Source organism: the organism of the source record quoted next, unplaced genomic scaffold, assembly GCF_019419815.1.
Source record: "Pyrus x bretschneideri cultivar Hongxiangsu unplaced genomic scaffold, Pyrus_bretschneideri_v1 Contig6, whole genome shotgun sequence".
Lineage (NCBI taxonomy): Eukaryota > Viridiplantae > Streptophyta > Magnoliopsida > Rosales > Rosaceae > Pyrus > Pyrus x bretschneideri.
Genome location: NW_025999798.1, coordinates 9088190 through 9108703, shown reverse-complemented (window position 1 = coordinate 9108703; position 20514 = coordinate 9088190). Strand labels below are relative to the sequence as shown.

General features: G+C 37.7%; 1 protein-coding gene across 1 annotated transcript; it reads left to right on the top strand.

The window, feature by feature from the left end:
• Positions 1–8607: 8607 nt before the first annotated feature.
• LOC103943701 (F-box protein At3g07870-like) lies at positions 8608–9807 on the top strand. Its single transcript, XM_048571926.1, has one exon. The coding sequence runs from the start codon at positions 8608–8610 to the stop codon at positions 9805–9807; it is 1200 nt and encodes a 399-aa protein (XP_048427883.1).
• Positions 9808–20514: the final 10707 nt, after the last annotated feature.

The following is a 20514-nucleotide window of genomic DNA, read 5'->3' as shown; positions in this document are numbered from 1 at the left end:
AATTGCTTACAGTCCTTCCTTTATTTCGCTCTACGATGTTGCAGAAGGAGAAGAGTGTTGAATTGTAATCTTGTCTTGGCTCAAAGATAATTGATCTGACCCATACACAAAGAAAGATCCATACACATGCTAGAGAATTCTAGCAAAGTTCAAGTTGGTGGAAGAGTCTAGAAAAATGGTGAGGATTCCACCAACATACAAGATTAGTGTAGATAATTCTAGCTTAGGAAGGTAGTGGAATTATTTAGATATCTCTAGCATGATGCTTCCATGCTTCTCCAAGGTTCCATCTATGCCTATAAAAGGAGAAGGCATCCACACCATTTGTAACAACCAAGAGAGCAATTAGTGAGAAGTGAGAATGCCAAGTGAGAAGTGAGAAAAAGCAACAAAGCTTCTAAGAGTGTTTGAGTGTTTCCTCTTGTACTAAGTTTGTGAGTGAATGAAAAAAAAAAAAAACAAAATCTTGTGTAACACTTTGAGTATTCTTTCTTTCTCTTGCCTATCAAATTCCGCTGCATTACATTCTCCTTTGTGAGATAAACATCTTAGTGAAGCATTTTTAAACCCCAACAAAGTGGTATCAGAGCTATGGCTAGCAACGCTATGACAACCTTCCAAGTTCCAATGCTTGACAGCAACAACTTCAATAATTGGAGTATCAAAATGAAGGCCATTTTGGGTGCACACAATGTTTGGGAAGTCGTGGAGAAAGGCTACATTGAGCCAGAAGATGAAGCTACTCTATCTCAACCCCAGAAGAAGAGTTTGGAAGATTCAAGAAAGAGAGACAAGAAGGCTCTCTACCTCATCTACCAAGCATTAGATGACAATGGCTTTGAGAAGGTCTCGAGTGCAACCTCTGCCAAGCAAGCATGGGAGAAGCTTCAAACCTCTTACAAAGGAGCTGAACAAGTGAAAAAGGTTCGTCTTCAAGTATTAAGAGGTGAGTTCGAATCTCTACAAATGAAAGGGTCTGAATCAATCTCTGATTATTTCTCAAGAGTCTTAGCTGTTTCCAATCAATTAAAAAGAAACGAAGAAAAGTTAGAAGATTTTGGAATTATGGAGAAGATACTATGCTTGTTGGACCCCAAGTTCGAGCACATTGTTGTGACGATCGAAGAAACTAAAAACTTGGAAGAAATTAGTATAGAGCAATTAATGGGTTCGTTACAAGCATATGAAGAGAAACATAAGAAGAGGCAAGGGAATGATGAGCAGCTCTTCAAGACGCATGTCCAACCAAAGAAGAAAGTTTCGACAACAAGAGAAGCTAGTACGAAAGAAGTCGTGGCTGAGGTCGCAGACGTGGACATGGACGTGGACGTGGTTGGAACTTCAACAAACATAGCAACTATGAAAGAGGAGGAAGCTCAACAAAAGGTCATGGAAGAGGATGCTCAAACTCGAGGTATGAAAAATCTGAAGTTCAATGCTATAATTGTCAAAAGTTTGGGCATTATGCTTGGGAATGTAGAGCTCCAAACAGCAGACTTGATGAAAAGGTCAATTATGTGAAAAAAGAGAAAGAAGAGAATGTCGTTGTGCTACTAGCATGCAAGAACAATGATGGAGACCAAGACTATACATGGTACCTTGACACCGGCGCCAGCAACCACATGTGCAGAAGAAGAAGCATCTTCGTAGAGCTCAATGAATTAGTGAGTGGCAACATTTCTTTTGGAGACGAATCCAAAATACCTGTAAAAGGAAAAGGTAGCATCCTTATTCCCCTGAAAAATGGCGGTCACCAATTAATTTCAAATGTCTACTATGTGCCCAATATGAAAAGCAACATTTTGAGTTTGGGTCAACTTTTAGAAAAAGGTTATGATTTTCATACGAAAAATTATATCCTTTTTCTTAAAGATGACAAAGGAAGATTAATTGCCAAGGCGAAAATGTCAAAGAATAGGATGTTTCCCATGAACATTCAAAACAATGTTGCAAAGTGTCTCAAGATATGTTACAAAGACATATCTTGGCTTTGGCATCTTCGTTTTGGGCATCTTAACTTTGGGGGATTGGAGTTATTATCTAAGAAGGAGATGGTGAGAGGCTTACCATGCATCAGACACCCTGATCAAGTTTGTGAAGGATGTTTACTTGGGAAACAGTTCAGGAAAAGCTTTCCAAAGGAGTCGACCACAAGAGCCCAGAAGCCACTCGAGCTCATTCACATCGATGTGTGCGGTCCAATAAAACCAAGCTCTTTGGGTAAAAATAATTATTTCCTTCTCTTCATTGATGATTTTTCAAGGAAAACCTAGGTGTATTTCTTGAAGCAGAAATCAGAAGTCTTTAGAGCATTCAAGAAGTTCAAAGCCACCGCACAAAAAAAGAGTGGTTGCAAGATCAAAGCCATGAGATCTGATCGAGTAGGAGAATTCACTTCAAAGGAATTTCAAGAGTTTTGTGAAGCAAATGGAATTCGTCGACCTTTGACAGTTCCAAGATCCCCTCAACAAAATGGTGTGGCGGAAAGAAAAAATCGAACCATCCTCGACATCGCTCGAAGCATGCTCAAAAGCAAGAAATTGCCTAAGGAATTGTGGGCAAAAGCTGTAGCATGTGTTGTCTACCTATCCAATCGGTCTCCAACAAGAAGTGTGTGGGGAAAGACTCCGCAAGAAGCATGGAGTGGAAGAAAACTAGGTATCTCTCATCTAAGAGTTTTAGAAAGCATAGCCCATGTACATGTACCAGACGAGAGAAGAACTAAACTCGATGACAAAAGTGAAAAGTTCATCTTCATCGGCTATGACACAAATTCAAAAGGCTATAAGTTGTATAATCCAAACAATGGGAAGATGGTGATCAGTCGAGACGTGACGTTTGATGAAGAAAAAGAATGGGATTTTGGCTCGCATGCAGGTGATCTTCATTTCTTTCCTCAGTTTGAAGAAGAGAATGAACAAGGGATGATTGAGCAAGTAAGAGAAGTTCGACAAGAATCCACTACTCCACATGCTTCACCAACATCAACCAATCATGGTAATTCACCAGCATCAACATCGTCAAGTGGGAGCCTAAAAGAGAAGTACCACGCATAAGAAGTATACGAGTTCTCTATGAGGTAGCTAAAAGACTTGATAATCCTAAACTTTTCTGTCTCTTTGCTGATTGTGAACTAGTTAACTTCCAAGAAACAGTGCAAGATACTAAGTGGAGGAAAGCAATAGATGAAGAAATCGAAGCAATCCAGAAGAATGATACATGGGAACTCACTATTCTTTCGGAAGGACACAAAGCCATTAGAGTCAAATGGGTGTACAAGACAAAGAAAAATGCCAATGGAGAGGTCGAAAGATACAAGGCGAGACTGGTGGCAAAGGGCCATAGTCAAAGAGCTGGAATTGACTATGATGAGGTATTTACACCCGTTGCTTGTTTGGAAACTATACGATTACTAATTTCTTTGGCAGCTCAAAAGAAATGGAAGATTCAACAAATGGATGTGAAGTTCGCATTCCTAAATGGAGTCCTTGAAGAAGAAGTCTACATTCAGTAACCGTCAGGCTATGAAATCAAAAGGCATAAAGACAGAGTTCTGAAGCTGAAAAAAAGCCCTCTATGGGTTAAAACAAGCACCACAAGCATGGAATAGTTGCATCGACAAGTATTTTCAGGAAAACAACTTCATCAAGTGCCCTCATGAACATGCTCTTTACGTCAAAGTCAAAGATGGGGATATTTTGATTGTGTGCTTATATGTGGATGATCTAATCTTCACCGGGAGTAATCCAAGCATGTTTGAAGAGTTCAAGAGAGTGATAACCAGAGAATTTGAGATGACCGACATCGGGTTGATGGCATACTACCTAGGCATTGAAGTCAAGCAGAATGAAGAAGGCATTTTCATCTCCCAAGAAAGCTACACAAAGGAGATAATGAAAAAGTTCAAAATGGACGACTACAAGCCCATAAGCACACCAGTGGAATGTGGAGTCAAACTAACCAAGCATGACAAAGGAGAAAGCGTAGATCCAACATTTTTCAAAAGTCTAGTTGGAAGCTTACGCTACTTGACTTGCACCAGACCAGACATTCTCTATGCCGTCAAATTAGTCAGTCGCTACATAGAGAATCCCACAACTACACATTTGAAAACCACCAAAAGAATTCTTCGATACCTCAAAGGTACTGTTAACTTTGGCTTGTTTTATTCAAGTTCTGATAACTACAAACTTGTTGGATATAGCGACAATGATTGGGCAGAAGATTCTGACAATAGAAAAAGCACTACTGGATTTGTGTTCTTCATGGGAGACATTGCATTCACATGGATGTCAAAGAAGCAACCGATTGTCACTCTCTCTACCTGCGAAGTTGAATACGTAGCTGCTACCGCATGCATCTATCATGCAATTTGGCTGAGAAACTTGTTGAAAGAATTAAGAATGCCACAAGAAGAACCAACATAGATCTATGTCGACAACAAGTCTGCAATAGCTCTAGCAAAGAATACAGTATTCCATGACAGGAGCAAACACATAGATACCCGTTATCATTTCTTAAGAGAGTGTATTGCAAGAAAGGATGTGCAAGTGGAATACGTGAAGTCTCAAGACCAAATCGCAAACATATTCACCAAGCCACTCAAATAAGAAGACTTTGTCAGACTGAGAAACTCAATCGACGTCACAAGACAAGATTAAGGGGGGATGTTGTATTGTAATCTTGTCTTGGCCCAAAGATAATTGATCCGGCCCATACACAAAGAAAGATCCATGCACATGCTAGAGAATTCTAGCAAAGTTCAAGTTGGTGGAAGAGTCTAGAAGAATGGTGAGGATTCCACCAACATACAAGATTAGTGTAGAAAATTCTAGCTTAGGAAGGTAGTGAAATTATCTAGATATCTCTAGCATGATGCTTCCATGCTTCTCCAAGGTTCCATCCATGCCTATAAAAGGAGAAGACATCCACACCATTTGTAACAACCAAGAGAGCAATTAGTGAGAAGTGAGAGTGCCAAGTGAGAAGTGAGAAGAAGCAACAAAGCTTCTAAGAGTGTTTGAGTGTTTCCTCTTGTACTAAATTTGTGAGTGAATAAAAAAAAATCTTGTGTAACACTTTGAGTATTCTTTCTTTCTCTTGCCTATCAAATTCTGTTGCATTACATTCTCCTTTGTGAGATAAACATCTTAATGAAGCATTTTTAAACCCCAACAAAGAGGTGGAGAGGTACTGATCAAGTTATAGTTTTCACTTTTTACTTGTGGAACTGTGGAAGTTAAATCTTTTTTAAGACAAACGTGACCTATGTTTTTGCATTTTTCAAACATGCTTAAAAAGGTCGTATGAGTTCTACTAATTATACCTAGTTCTGCATATCATGATATACGCGCTGTTTACTAGGCCGCGACGAATGTGACATATCCTAAACTTAAAGCAAACTTTTTGTTAGATATTGATGGGTTTAGTTTGTGTACCTTTCTTTGGTCACGTAAGAAATGATTGTTTCTTTTTCACTGAATGTGGCAAATGATTTTCTCTGGTAAGTTAGCTGCACTTCTGTGTTGCAACTCTTAGTTTTGCTTTTTTGGTTGGGAAAGTTGATTATACCCTTCATTTATGTCATATTTTCAGGGTAGGCAACAATAAGAAATCTGAAGGGAGTCACGGCGGTGGTGCCGTCCTCGGTGAGCACTTTCATTTACAAGGAAAAGAATTATGTTAAGCATTTGGTGGGGGGCACGGGGTTCTCAGTTTGTGATCAATGCTTAGATGCAAGTTCCGAGTTCTTCAATTACTTTTATATGAAGGTTAATCGTTGGAGTGCAAAAAAACTCACCTTGTATTCCTTAGCAAATTTGCTTCTGTAGATACCAAAGCATATGGTAAAAGAGGCCACCTGAGAAACTGTTCTGCTTCTGTAGATAACAAGGGGATTACAAAGCTCTTGTTATAATTTAACTTTTGGGCAATTACCACTTTACTACTCTTCAAGTTTTGCAGATATCGCACTCAACTACACTTGTTTTTTTCCCATCACTTCCATACATAAAAGTTTGATTTTTCTGTTACTTTACACTTTCCCATCAGTACACCAGCATACCGAGCGTGCCAGGCTCCTTACGTCATGCAATGGTTTGGTGTGTTTAAGTGAAGAAGAAGTAGAAGTTGAAGCATCAGGTTCAGATTTCAAAGATTGGCGTCTTTCAAGCTATCTTATTTAGGGGAAATTTTCATTATGTCTGAAATATAGGATGATATACTATGTGTCATTATATAGCTGGGGAAAAGTTTTATTTTTGAAGTGTCTTAGCATTGTTTAATGACATGTGATGTACCACCTTGTGTTTCGAGCACACTAAAAACTGTCTCAATATAATTAAGGGTAAATCTCAGTTTACTACCCTTAAGTTTCGTGGTTTTCAACATTTGGTACATGAAATTTTTTCGTCCCAGAGTCATACCTAAAGTGTTAATTTTGGAACAGTCTCATACATCCGTTAATCTAGTTGTTAAGTCTTCTATTAACTGATGACATGGTGCCCATGTGGATAATAATTGGATATCACGTGTCATTAAGGGGACCACGTGGAAATTAAAAATTCAAAAAAAAAAAAAATTCCCACCCAAATTTTTAGCTCATAACTGTGTACTGCCTTCCTTTTTTTCCCGCCAATTTTTTTGAAAAAAAAAATCAAATTAAATGGGGAAAAAACCACAACTTTCTATTCCAAATCTGCAAATTCAATTCCAAACAAACTTTCAATTTGCTTTCCAAAAAAAAAAAAAAAAACCTTCAATTCTAAATCTGCAAATTCAATTCCAAACAAACTTTCAATTTGCTTTCCAAAAAAAAAAAAAAAAAAAACCTTCAATTCTAAATCTGCAAATTCATCCTTTAAACTACCAACTACCAACAAAGTTCACAATAAAGTTTCAAGGGTTCACAACACAGTTCAATTGTCAACAACTTTCAATTCACAACAAAATTCAATATTTCAAGTTGTACACCCTCCAATTCACAGGAAAGTATCAAAATACCACAACTTTAACAACTACCAAAGATTTGTCCAAAACACTAAAGATCTATCCGAAAGTTGTTTCCCAAAAAACTAAGGGCATATTCAACTATAACAAAATGAACCCTTAAACAACCTAAAGCATTAAAGCAGCATCATGAAACATTCTTCCTCCTTTTCTGACCTCTTGCAGTAGACCTTCAAGCATTAAAGCAGCATCATGGAGCATTAAACAACCTAAAGCATTAAAGCAGCATCATACCTTTTCACAAGTCATGCCACTTTGGAGTTAGGATTTTCCCTCCAAATCCTCGGACATTCATGTTTCCCAACATAAGTTTTCACTTGCATTGAATCTTCATTGTACACCCTAGAAGCATACAATCTCCATGGACAGTTTTTCTCACACCTTGCACTAATCTTTCATTTCTCATTCCTTTTTAGCTTAATAGAAGGTGCACCATGCTTAATGGAGTGAGACCACACTGCCTCTCTCAACTGTGCAACATCTCTGAACTTCAATCCCTTTTCAAACTTTGGATCATCCATGTCGATTTTTTCATTGAACTCAGGGTAGATGACATTCTCATCACATTCTGAACCTGAATCATCAAAATTGTGTAGGCCATCTGAGTCTTTTATCTCATCATCAAGGGGTATGTCTTCTACATCCCTTGCATCAATAACTTCTTGATGTTGGTTCCCAATCCCTTCACCCCTTTCAACATCTCTAATCATAGTGTCTACAACCATATCATCTACTGCATGATGATGATCATCTTCCAAACTATAGTCACTGTCCACAAACTCACTATCAGTAATGTCATCTTCTGCGTTTACTGCCACAAACAATGCATATTTGTTAAAAACCTAAACTTTGCAAAAATAATTGAATATTGAAATTAAAATTGCAAAAATAAATGTTTCAAAATGTTTACCTTTATTAGCTTCTAGTTCAACCCCTTCATTAACTTCTTCAGCTCCTTGACCTTCATCACCTTCATCACATTCATTATCAGCATTGAAAGGACGATCTTCAGCCTCATCTCCACTTCCTTGTCCTCCCTCAGTTGCTTCAGCCTCATGCTCATCATCACCATTGTAGGCTATGTCATTCAAAAGACATAGTCGTTTTTCCAAGTGATCAGCACCCCATTTTGCTTTACCCTTCTTCAGTTTTAGTTGTAATGACACATGATGTATTACACGATGTGTTTCGGACACACATAAAAAATTTATCCATTTGAGATGTATAAGAGAGAATAATCAATTATTAATTATAAGAAAAAAAATTAAAGAGACCTATAACTAATAAATACAAATCATCCCTACCTATTTTACATTGCAATAATCAATCTTAATTAAAGTGCTTGATTCCTACATATAGAAATGAAACTCACCTATACTTATGTGTAACTAGGAGTGTTAAGGGCGTTGTACACGTATTAGATGATTTCTTCTTTCTTGATTACCATTTGACATTTGTCATTTGCCAAATACATGCAGTTTATACGTGCCAATTTAGCAGGAAAGAAAAGTTTCCACAACAAAACATGCAGGAGGTGGTTCTTCTCTAAAAACACTATATCCCAGTGCTCCGGAACTTTCCCAATACCAGACACAAAAAATGGCGAGAGAAAAGAAAGGAAATCCAAAGAAAAGAACAGAAGGCAGTGCAGCAATCAGCAGCAAAAACAAAGAGAAAAGAGAAGGATGCAACAAATTCCTACAACTTCCAAAGGCTTTGATCGTGGAGATTCTCTCAAGGGTATTGTCCATCAAAACCCTCCTGAATTGCAGGTGCGTTTGCAAAGAGTGGCTTTCTTTAATTTTCGACCCCGAATTTACTCGTCTCCACGCTTCAAGATCACCCATTGGCATCTTGATCAAGACCTATCCCCCTATAAGAAAATCTAGGAGACTTGATTTCACCCATATACTAGATTCTGCTGGTTCTGATTTGCAGCTCGAGAAAATAAGGTTTAGTCCCAAAAATAGCCTGCCCATCGGGGCCATGCCCGAATTTCGCTTGATAAACTCATGCAATGGCTTACTTTGCTTTTCTGGAGCTAATAGAGATTACCCCTGTTTTGTGTGCAATCCGATTTTAGGTGAGTATATTACTATCCCACATACTGATAACACTCGACATCGAAATAGTTGCTTTTTCGTTGGACTTGGTTTTAGCTCCGCGATGAATGAATATAAGGTGTTGCGAATGACCAATGGGACCGAGGCTGAGGTTTACACCATTGGTTCGGGAGTGTGGAGAAGTATTGGAAATGCTCCTGGGGACATTGATCAGTTGCCATTCAATGCTTTTCTGCATGGAGCGCTTCATTGGGTTTCATATAGTAGTAAAAGTCCCGAGTTTATACACTCTTTCGACTTTGAAACAGAACAGTTTCGACCCCTACCCGTCCCTAGCTTACCCGTGAATCAATTTTCGGATTGTTTCCTTTTGGAAGTGATAGGTGGCTGTCTCCATTTGTGTGTGTTTGGGGACGATTGTAGTAAATTTGACATGTGGGTAATGAAGGAATACGGTGTCCAACAGTCTTGGACTAAAGTTCTTGTTTTCGAAAAACTGTATGATTGTGTAGAGGAACTGTGCTGTGATGTGTATGAACCAATTATGTATTTGAGTAATGGGGAAATCCTGATGTTGTACAATAACCGCGCTGTAGTTTGTTATAATGGAGAAAGAAAGAGTTTCAGGGAAATAAAGATTACTTGGACTCAGGCGCCCTTTGAGGCCATTGCCTACAGTCCATCCTTTGTTTCACTCTACAATGTCTCAAATGGTGAAGATATGAAGAGGTACTAAGTTTACATTCCAAATATAGACATGTAGTAATCTAGTTACATTTCTTTACTGCGACTTTTATTTTTTGCTTTCTGAGTGTGGAATTTAATGTTTCTTGGGCAAATCCAACCTTCGAATTTAATGTCTAATTATCTTCTTGAGTCCTTAGCACTTCTACATTCCTAATAATATTTGAACACTTTTGAGAAGAAAAAGATAACATGTTATTCATATTACTCATAATACATGTAACAAGTTCACTGCCTATTATCTATTGACACATTAAGAATACAATTTTTCAAAATTTCTCATCATGAACCAACTGGGGTAGCCCATTGGTGAGGGTGGGTAGGACGATGAGCAGGAGTAGGTTAAGTCAAGTGTTCCACGTACCAATGTATGCTTGATTTCTGTTCAGACGAAATTGACGATCAGTTTTTTGTTGTAGCATTTTGTTATCTAGGAATTTGAAAAAATAAACGGATGCTTCAATAGTGGTTGAGACATTGGTCACTGATACACTCTTTTTGGCATGCTTACCATGTGTGGCATGAAGGGTACAACGACATGAGAAATGGCTGTTTGCTGAAGGGAGTTACGATTCTGCCAGTTCTAGGATGCCACCCCGAAAGTACACAAAACTGAACTCAGGTTGTGGCTGTCCTTTTGGAGAGGATCTTCCTTGAGCCGTAAGTTCTTCAGTGCGTTGTCATAGTTCCTATTATGAATCTGTTTTCTTGTGCCTGTTTGATGGTTATTTTATCGTTTTAATTTCATTTCCTGAATGCATGCTGAATGATTTTGTTTCTTTTCAGCTGGATTTCACTGAGTGCATTCACTCTATGTGATCGGCACTTGAACAATGTTTTGAGTAGCTCTTCTTCGATCTCTTCCACAGCAAATAAAGAAGAAGACTGCCTTTTTGTTAAGTAGCCATCAGAAAAATTCTGCTTGTATATGCAAGTGATGGCTTGTCTAGAGGACAACGGCGATCGGAAACTTTTGTTAACGTCTGTTCTATAGTAATGTGTAAGTGTGAGCCGGGGGTTGCCCATATGGTAACGTCTGTTCTATAGTAACGTCTCTTTTGTTAACGTCTGTTCTATAGTAACGTCTGTTTTGTTAACGTCCGTTTATTCGTTCCTTTTCCCGTTGCTTTTACCTGAATGAAGAAGCTTTCTCTTCACCTCTTCCTTATATATCACACGAACTAAGACTTAATGTGTTTGAGCAAAAAAAAAAAAAAAAAAAAGGAAAAAAGAAAAAAAAAAAAAAAAAGACGTACTTTGTTAAATATTTGTAACACATTTGCTCGAAAATTTCAGTTATCAACTGTATTTTGATCCACTGAAACAGATTTACGATGATTACAAACTAATTTCATTCAGCTTTTGGAGCTAATTCTTAATTCTCACTTGTAAGATTTTTACCACCCTCAAAAGTAAGAATAAAAACACTTAAAATACTTAGTACAAGGTAATTGTAGTATAGTCGACTCTAGCAAAATCATTTTTCACCGGAATTGAATGAGTAATTTAGGTTAAAATCAATTTCTTGATAAGATTTTTACCACTTGCAAAAGTAGGGATAAAAAACACTTAAAAAACTTGCAAGAATACAAAGTAATTCTAGTGTAGTTGACTTTAGCAAGGTCGTTCTCCATAGAGATTAAATGAATAATTTATGTTAAAACCAAATCTTAATTAATTATTTGAAAACAAATTTTAGAAAACATGATTTTATAACCTAAAATATTAAAAACGAATTTCATTAAAAATAATTAAATAAATTGGTAAAGTAAATAAAACAAAAGAAAATAGTTTGAAAATCTATTTAAGCATTAGGGTTTTGCCACCACCTTAACAATCCTACGTAATTCTTCCAATTACTTATAAATTACTCATACATATTTTGAAGGTTAGGTTTTCCTAAATATGTCATACTTGGAACCTCCAACATAGAACATATATCTAATCCATAGTGTCTAGATCGAATGTGAACATGCATGACTCATTAAGTTTTGTGAAAACCTTTTGAAAAACCATATAACCCTTAAGACGTGTCGTTCATCCTAAGAAGTTTCACATATTAACCACAAGAAACCTTAGTCAATTTTAGGGACAGTCCTCCGTCAAAATTGCATTAAATTATTTTTCTAAATATCCTAATAGTGGCCAATCATCAAGACAAATAGATGTTACAAACACAATGATTAATAATTCAAAATCTGCATGCATAATATCATTAGCAAATTGAAAAGAGACTACATATTATTGCTAAGGCTCATGGCCTCACCCTAGCAAATGGAATTAGTTACGAATAATCATAAAATAAAATATTATTAAGAACATGGATATAAAACACCTTGAAAATAAACTTGAATCGTCAAAAGTTCTGTAAGCTGAATTCTCCAAAGTAGTGCGTTCTTCCTAAAGTAATGCGTTCGTTTTTAACTCTTAATGGCCAAATAACCTTATTTAGATTTGCTACAAATAAAATCCTATCTAAAAAAGGTTTTCTAAAAACTAGGAAACATAATAGAATAAGATAACTAGGAAATACATTCATATTCTAACTTTGGAAAATCTGCCCAACCACAAAGAATCACACGTTTCTGGATCTTCAGGGCTCCAAAACAAGCCCAAAAGGGCTAGATATTATTCATTCTTCACCCAAAAGAACGGCACATCCTTCACAGCTTTGTTGATTTACTTTGATGATATTGTTATTACAGGCAACAATTTAGATGCCATTAATGCCCTCAAACGGTTTCTTCATACCCGTTTTCGTATTAAGGACCTTGGCAATTTGAAATATTTTATGGGTATTGAAGTTTCTCGTTCAAAAAAAGGATTGTATATTTCACAAAGAAAGTATGCCCTTGAAATAATCAAGGATTGCTGTCTTTTGGGTGCAAAACCCGTTAGATTTCCAATGAAGGAAAGCAAACTTTTGGATAAAGGCAAACTACTTAAAGACCCATCTCCGTATCGAAGATTGGTTGGACGCTTGATTTATCTTACCGTTACTAAACCAGACATCACATACTCCGTGCATGTACTTAGCTGTTTTATGCATCAACCGCGTCAGCCACATATGGATGCAGCACTTTGAATTGTGCAATATTTGAAGTCCGCACCAGGTCAAGGCTTATGTTTCCAGTCAAATAGTAATAAGTTAACTTGAGAGCTTTTTGTGATTCGGATTGGGCCGGTTGTTCGATAACTCGTCGCTCTACAACTGGGTATTGTATATTCTTGGGGAATTCATTGATTTCATGGAGGACTATGAGGTAAAAAATGGTTTCGCTCTCTAGTGTTGAAGACGAATATAGAGCCATGGCTAAGACATGTTGCGAGCTCATTTGGTTGCGGTTATTTGTTAACAGATTTGCATGTACCCATTTCAGGGCCTGCTATTATGTTTTGTGATAACCAGGCAGCATTGCACATTGTTGCCAACCCTATCTTTCATGAGAGAACACGTCATATAGAGATGGATTGTCATTTCATTCGGGACAAGATTTTAGACGATTTTATAACTACTCGATATGTCAGTTCTTCTCAACAATTGCCAAACATATTTACAAAGGCCTTAGGCAAGGAAAATTTCTCATCAGTGTTGTGCAAGTTGGGAGTTCTTGACATTCATTCTCCAACTTGAGGGGGAGTGTTAGAAAGTCAATGTAATTAGATAGGAAGGAATTATATGATTGATTTGTATTTGATACTTTCCATTGATGTATTCCTAGATTGTAGGTCTTCTTGTTGTACAAGGAAAGCTATTGTATATATTTTGTATTCTATCAATGAAAGGATTATTCTGGCCAAATACGTTTTCTACATATTCTCGATTCTATTTCGTTACATAAGATATGGGTTGCCTTTTAATAAAAAAGTTAAAGTGGAAAAAGGTGTTCTTTGTTTAAATATGACTTCAGGTCATCGGCGTTGTGTGTCTTGCTGAACTACAGAACATTACAAAACCTCTGAGTTTCATTGAAAGAACTTTCCCCTTGATGCTATGTAGTAATAATCAAAACAGTATATCGACAACAATTCCCAACAAGCTTAATGAATTTTAGTGGTACAAGGATATGTTTATTCAGAAAATCTGCACATTGATTGCAAATACTGTGATCGTTTTGCTATTTACATATCGGAATGAACCTCTTTGCAGTGTTGTCGCAACTTGCGATACATATTTAAAGTTGGATTTAATTCAAGCTTTTGGTTAACTGTATATGCATTTGTAAAATACATGGATGTTTTTGGAGGGAGCTGACTTGGTAACTGAATTTTCCAATTCATTGCGGCATGCTTGCCCTACGATATGCAGGAAGTTCTCTGGCAGGTCTGCTTGTTCTCATTGGAATAACCTAAATTCCGATGTTTGGGGTATGGGGTATGGGTTGAATGTTGAATCCCTGTGACTGCTGTTGTTTCTGCCTCTTCATGGTTGAACAATATGTTTCCATAATGCGTCAACAATGTTTTGATGCTGGTTCCTTGTGAAGAGTCTTTCCTTGATCGTGTAAAGGCTGCTGTAATGCTGAAGCAGTTCTTCCTTTTGTTTCCTCATCAAAGACTAGAGCTGCATGCCTCCAGAGACCAAACTGCGAGTGAATGAGCTTTTTTTATTACTTATGTACTCTATTCTCCTCCTAACTTTAACTCTAAGCCATATTCCAAGTTTTATATACAACATGAATTAGTAAATTGCTTTCTGATATAATTTTTCAAAACAAGATGATAATGAGTATTTGTTTGCATTAAACTATGGACTCAGTTCAGTTTGGTTTGGTTCGGTTTACAATTGGATTTGAAATTTTCAACCTAGTTTTTGACTGATATTTTCGGTTGGGATCATATAAAATATGCCGGACCAGACCGTCTGCGTGTTCAACCTTGTTGGTTTACATAGGAGTTGGGTTTCTTTTTCACTACAGTCAAGTAGTAACATATTTCGTGTGCGATGTGTCTTAAAAGAAGAGTATTTGGTGAAATTGAATTCTGTATTTCAACTCAATGCTAGTATTACATCTTAATACAAGATAGGATCAATCAGGATCCTAGACTGTCTCTTATAATTATGTCTATTATACATACAGAAAAGGAAGAAATTAAGGTCAATCAATTTACAATATTCATCGGCTTATTTCTTGGAATTATCTTCAACACTCCCCCTCAAGCTTGAGTGTATATTGATGACACCCAACTTGGCAAGTAAAGCTCCAAACTGTGGTGAATTCATTGTGTTAGTGAACAAATCCATAGCAGGAATTGTGGTTCAAATATGGGATATTCGTATCATGCCTTATGAATTTTTTGTCTCGTACCAAATAATAGTCAATCTCAATATGCTTCGTATGTTCATGAAAGATTGGGTTCAAAGCGATGTGCAATGCTGCTTGGTTATCAGGTAACAACATAACAGGTTGTTCATGTTGAATTTTCATGGTTATTAGGCAACAGCATAACAAGTTGTTCATGTTGAATTTTCAAGTCTCTCAAAGCATTCTTCAACCATGTAACTTCACAACAGGTGGTGGCCGTGGAACAATATTTGGCCTTGGTCGTTGAAGGAGTTACTACAGTTTGCTTCTTCCTCTTCCAGGAAATAGGTGATTGCCCAAGAAATATACAATAACTTATTACCGATCATCTCATATCTTTGAAACAAGCCCAATCTGCATCACAGAATGCTCTTGGCTGCATTGTGCTTTTGGCAGACAGAAGAATGCCTTATCTTGATGGTCTTTTGAGGTACCTGAGAACCAAAAGTGCTGACTCATGGCTTGTCCATAAATTGACTAAGCACATGAACAAGATAAACTAAGTTAGGTCTACGTTAGGTTTGGTAATCCTTAAGTAGATCAATCTTCCCACAGGACACCTATATGATGACAGGTCGCTTAAGAGCTCTCCATTAGTCTATGTGAGTGCTAATTTTGATTCATTGCAAACTTCACTGGTTTAGCTCCCAAAAACCCAAGTTCTTCAAGTATCTCGAGTGCATATTTCCTTTGAAATAATGAAATGCCCTCGGATGATCGGGCCACCTCGATGGCTCGATACCCAAGAAATATTTGAGTTGGCCGAGACTCTTGAGCTTAAATTATTGCTTGGATAGAAACTGTTTGGTTGCTTCAATGTGTTGTATGTTGTTTCCCACCAAAATTACATCATCCATAAATACAAGAATGACAATGAAACTACCTTTGTGGGATTGGACGAAAAGTGAATAATCCACCTTCGATTGGTTGAAACTAGCTGCTTTGAGAGCTGTAAAGAGCTTCAAAAACCTATGTCTAAAGGCTTGTTTCAACCTATACAAAGATTGACTAAGCTTGTATACTCGAGTCTCCCCTTTTGTCTGAATCCAAGGTAGTGACAAGAACACATCCTCATCAAGGTCACCATACAAAAATGATTGTTGACATTAAGTTGGCGAACATGCCAATTTTGAATAGCAACAACAGTAAGAAGCTCACGAAAGGTGACTAGTTTGGCAACCGGAGCAAATGTCTCACGATAATCGTCCCTCGATTTGACTATATCATTTGACCACTAAGCAAGCTTTGTAACACTCTGTAATGCCATCAGGTTTTAACTTCGAGTAATGCTATTCATACCATGTTTTTTATACCACATTTCTATACAACCTGTTGACCCTAAAAATTACAAAGTCTACGTGCCGCGCAGGCCGAGTAATGAATAAGCTAACTAAGTCCTTCAATTGTATGCGGGGCATGCCAACTCATCAGCTGAGCTCGGTGGAGGAGTAAAATTTGTTGATGTTGCGTTGAGCGCGTTGCTGACTTCTTGATCTTGCGACTGCGGCTGAGGAAGGAACACGTCTCGGCTTTCGGGTTCTAGAGCTTGAAGACAAGGTTGCTAGTTTTGCGAAGTTCAATATCAAATTCGGCTTTCAATGTGCCGAATGTAGTAACCTGTAACACCTCACTTCACGGAGATGGCTAATGAGATGACCTCTACCAATAAGGATTCGAAAATCCTTTTCGATTAAGACTTGGATAGATAACTCGTCGGCCTCGACGCAGTGTTGTTTATCCAAACTAAAGGTGCTTCGGGAATAGCTGATTATACGACAACAGTGCTGTTTATTTAAATTGAAGATGTTTCTTGATTGTCTTCACAGTGTTGTTTATCCAAACTGAAGATGTGTTAGCGGAAAAAAGAAAATAAAAAAAATCTCAAAATGTTTGAGAGGTTTTGCGTAGGGTAGTTGTGTGTTGAATTGGATGGCTTCTTCCATTATTTGTAGCCTTATATTTATAGGGACGAGTATGCACTGGTTAATAAGCTAGTAAAGACTACCATGTTATTAGAACTCTTCCACTGATTTGAGCCTCAGATAAGCCTTACTCCTCCCAAGACTCTGAACTTAGCCAAAAATACAACCAAATCCGATCCTTGTGTTTAGTCTTATCAGTTATCACATCGAATCCCCAAATAATCTGCATGCTTGGAGATGAGCAAATAAATAGCCACCAATTATTTTATATATATATATATATATATATATATAGTTAGCCCAGTCCACACGACATGCAGACTATATGGCCTAATCCCATCATCAATTCTTATGGCCTTGTACTCAATCTGACAACACCATCACCATGCATTAAAAACCTAGCCTACCTAGGTTTCTCATCTCATCCTCACATCATCACCAAAAGCCATCATCTCTATTGTCGTGCATGCATTTTGATCAAATGAAATTCATTTTAAGCTTCCAAGTGTCGTCAGACATCCTAAATCAATTCGAACTGTATTGCTTTATTTGAGATATAAATCACATCCTATTTATCTAGTTTAAGAAGATGCCAAGAAGATAATTATTATGATAAAATCCATAATATTATCCTTTAGCAAAAATATCTCCATTTTTCCATCCGACGGTTGAGAACCATACTCACTCAATGGCATTGATTACTCGGGCCGATGGTGCAAAATCGGGTCCAAACATTGCCCCCCAATTTCCTTGAACTTCGGCTCGTAGGCCGAATGGTTAAGGAAATTAGTGCAGTCGAAGAACTCTCATATCGCTGATAATGAAACTTTTTACTTGACAACAACATCTCTGTATTGCCAACGCTATGGTTTTCCTCGGCTGCCACAATTCTATACAATGCTTGGCCATTTTAATAAATAACCTCTTCGACCATCGCGAAAAAATTTGGACCGAGGAAAACCAATTGCCATCGAGGGCGGAGATATATAGGTAACCTGATTACCTAATATAATTTATCGGCCATGCATATATATATATATATAAAGAACCTGTACTGAGCACCAGTTCACCGAGCTCGGCATGGATGATATAGGTCGAGAAGAGTTGGGGGTAAAAGGCCGAGGGAAAAATCTTCCTTGACAGCTCGTTCCTCGGCCATGCATTTCCATATATATATAAGCCCATTGTCAGCAATCATGACTAAATAGGTAGCCTGACTGATGTGATGCTACTATATATATATATATATCCAATGTCAGCAATGCATTTGATTTTTGTTCCTGTGGCCAAAAGCATTCTTTCAGCTACTTCGGCCAATTCAGCCAAAAGAAAACGGATAGATACTTGTTGGCCCCTTATTTTCTTATGCATCATCGGCTCAAACAGCTAGATGGATAAGAATATATAAAAACTGAAATCTAAAATACAGGAATCAAAGTGGCCGATCCATGAGAAGGAGGAGGCCAACAATGTTTTATCCCAAGCCAAGATCTTTTTATATCAAAATTTTCACTTTGAGTATTTTCAAGGCCGAATAAAATAACACCTCCAAATGTGTTTGGCTTGATGAAAGATTTTTTATCAGCCGCCGAATGTGTTGAAAAATTATTATGCCCCCCTGGCATAATTACATCGTTAATTTCAGCTTTTAACTCAAATAACTGAGTCGAACAGGATTGCTCCATATCGGTTTTATCGCCAATAACCATATCAACTGTCATGGTTTCAACAGCTAAGACCATGTCTTCAATTACCATATCAATTGATGTGGTTTGTTCATCTGACGAATAATTTTCGTCATTGGAGCACTCATCTGACGAATAATTTTTGAAGTTGATTTGTGGCTCAGAAACTGAAACTTTTTCTTTTAGGCTTACCACAATTTCAGTATTGACCGAAAAAATAGGTGGCCTAGGTTCGTCTTCGGCCATCTCGGCAATCTTCTTAGGCCGAATGTTGGTTGTGGCCGGAGCGAAAAATTGCCCCCTGGCCTTTTGATCCAACCATTCTTCAAATGGAATTGATCGGTAGTAAAAAATGTAAGTTAAACGTTCTTCATCTAGCCAAGCATTAAATCGAGTCCTATCTTCATTTACCCATTGCTTTTGTAGGGTAACAGGAGCTTCTATTCTCAACATGATTTTTTTCCTGGCTCTTATGCCACGAAGAATTTTTACCACTTCCCATGATCTTTTATCATCCTCAAGGCGTTTTCTATCCTCCTCAAGGCGTTTTGTACTCTCTTCACTGTTTCTTTTCAATTGCGCAAGAAGCTCATGCAATCGGCTAAATGGAGCCGGATTGGAATCTTGATCTATCATATGAATTTCGTAGTTTTAGCATTAGGTCCCACTGGGCGTGCCAAAATGTTGACCCTAAAAATTACAAAGCTTACGTGGCGCACAAGCCAAGTAACTAATGAGCTAACTATGTCATTCAGTTGATGCGGGGCGTGCCAACTCGTCGGCCAAGCTTGGCCGAAGAGTAAAATTTGTTAATGTTACGTTGAGCACGTTGCTGACTTTTTGATCTTGTGACTGTGGCCGAGGAAGGAACACGTCTCGACCTTCGGGTTCTAGGGCCTAAAGACAAGGCTGCTAGCTTTGCGAAGTTTAATATCAAATTCGGCTTTCAATGTGCCGAATGTAGTAACCTGTAACACTTCACTTCACGGAGATGGTTAATGAGATGACCTCTGCTAATAAGGATTCGAAAATCCTTCTCGACCGAGATTTGGATAGATAACCAGTCGGCCTCGACGCAGTGCTGTTTATCCAAACTGAAGGTGCTCCGGGAACAGCTGATTTTACGGTAACAGTGTTGTTTATCTAAACTGAAGATGTTCGCCGATTGCCTTCACATTGCTGTTTATCCAAATTGAAGGTGTGTTGGTGGAAAAAAGAAAACAAAAAAATCTCAAGATGTTTGAGAGGTTTTGCGCAGGGAAATTGTGTGTTGAATTGGAGGGCCTATTCTGTTGTTTGTAGCCTTGTATTTATAGGGACGAGTATGCGCTAGTTGATAAGTTGGTAAAGACTACCATGTTATTAGAACTCTTCACTGATTTGAGCCTAGGATAAGCCTTACTCCTCCCAAAACTCTGAACTTAGCCAAAAATACAACCAAATCCAATCCTTGTGTTAGGCTTATCAGTTATCACATCGAATCCCCAAATAATCTGCATGCTTGGAGATGAACAAATAAATAGCCACCAATCATTATTATATATATACATATAGTTAGCCCAGTCCACACGGCATGCAAACTATATGGCCTAATCTCATCATCAATTCTTATGGCCTTGTACTCAATTTGACAACACCATCACCATACATTAAAAACCTAGTCTACCTAGGTTTCTTATCTCATCCTCACATCATCACCAAAAGCCATCATCTCAATTGTCGTGCATGCATTCTGATCAAATGAATGAAATTCATTTTAAGCCTCCAAGTGCTGTCAGACATCCCA

What these genes read in the sequence shown, in the direction of transcription:
- LOC103943701 (XM_048571926.1), top strand. Translation starts at nt 8,608, where the DNA reads ATGGCGAGAGAAAAGAAAGGAAATCCAAAGAAAAGAACAGAAGGCAGT.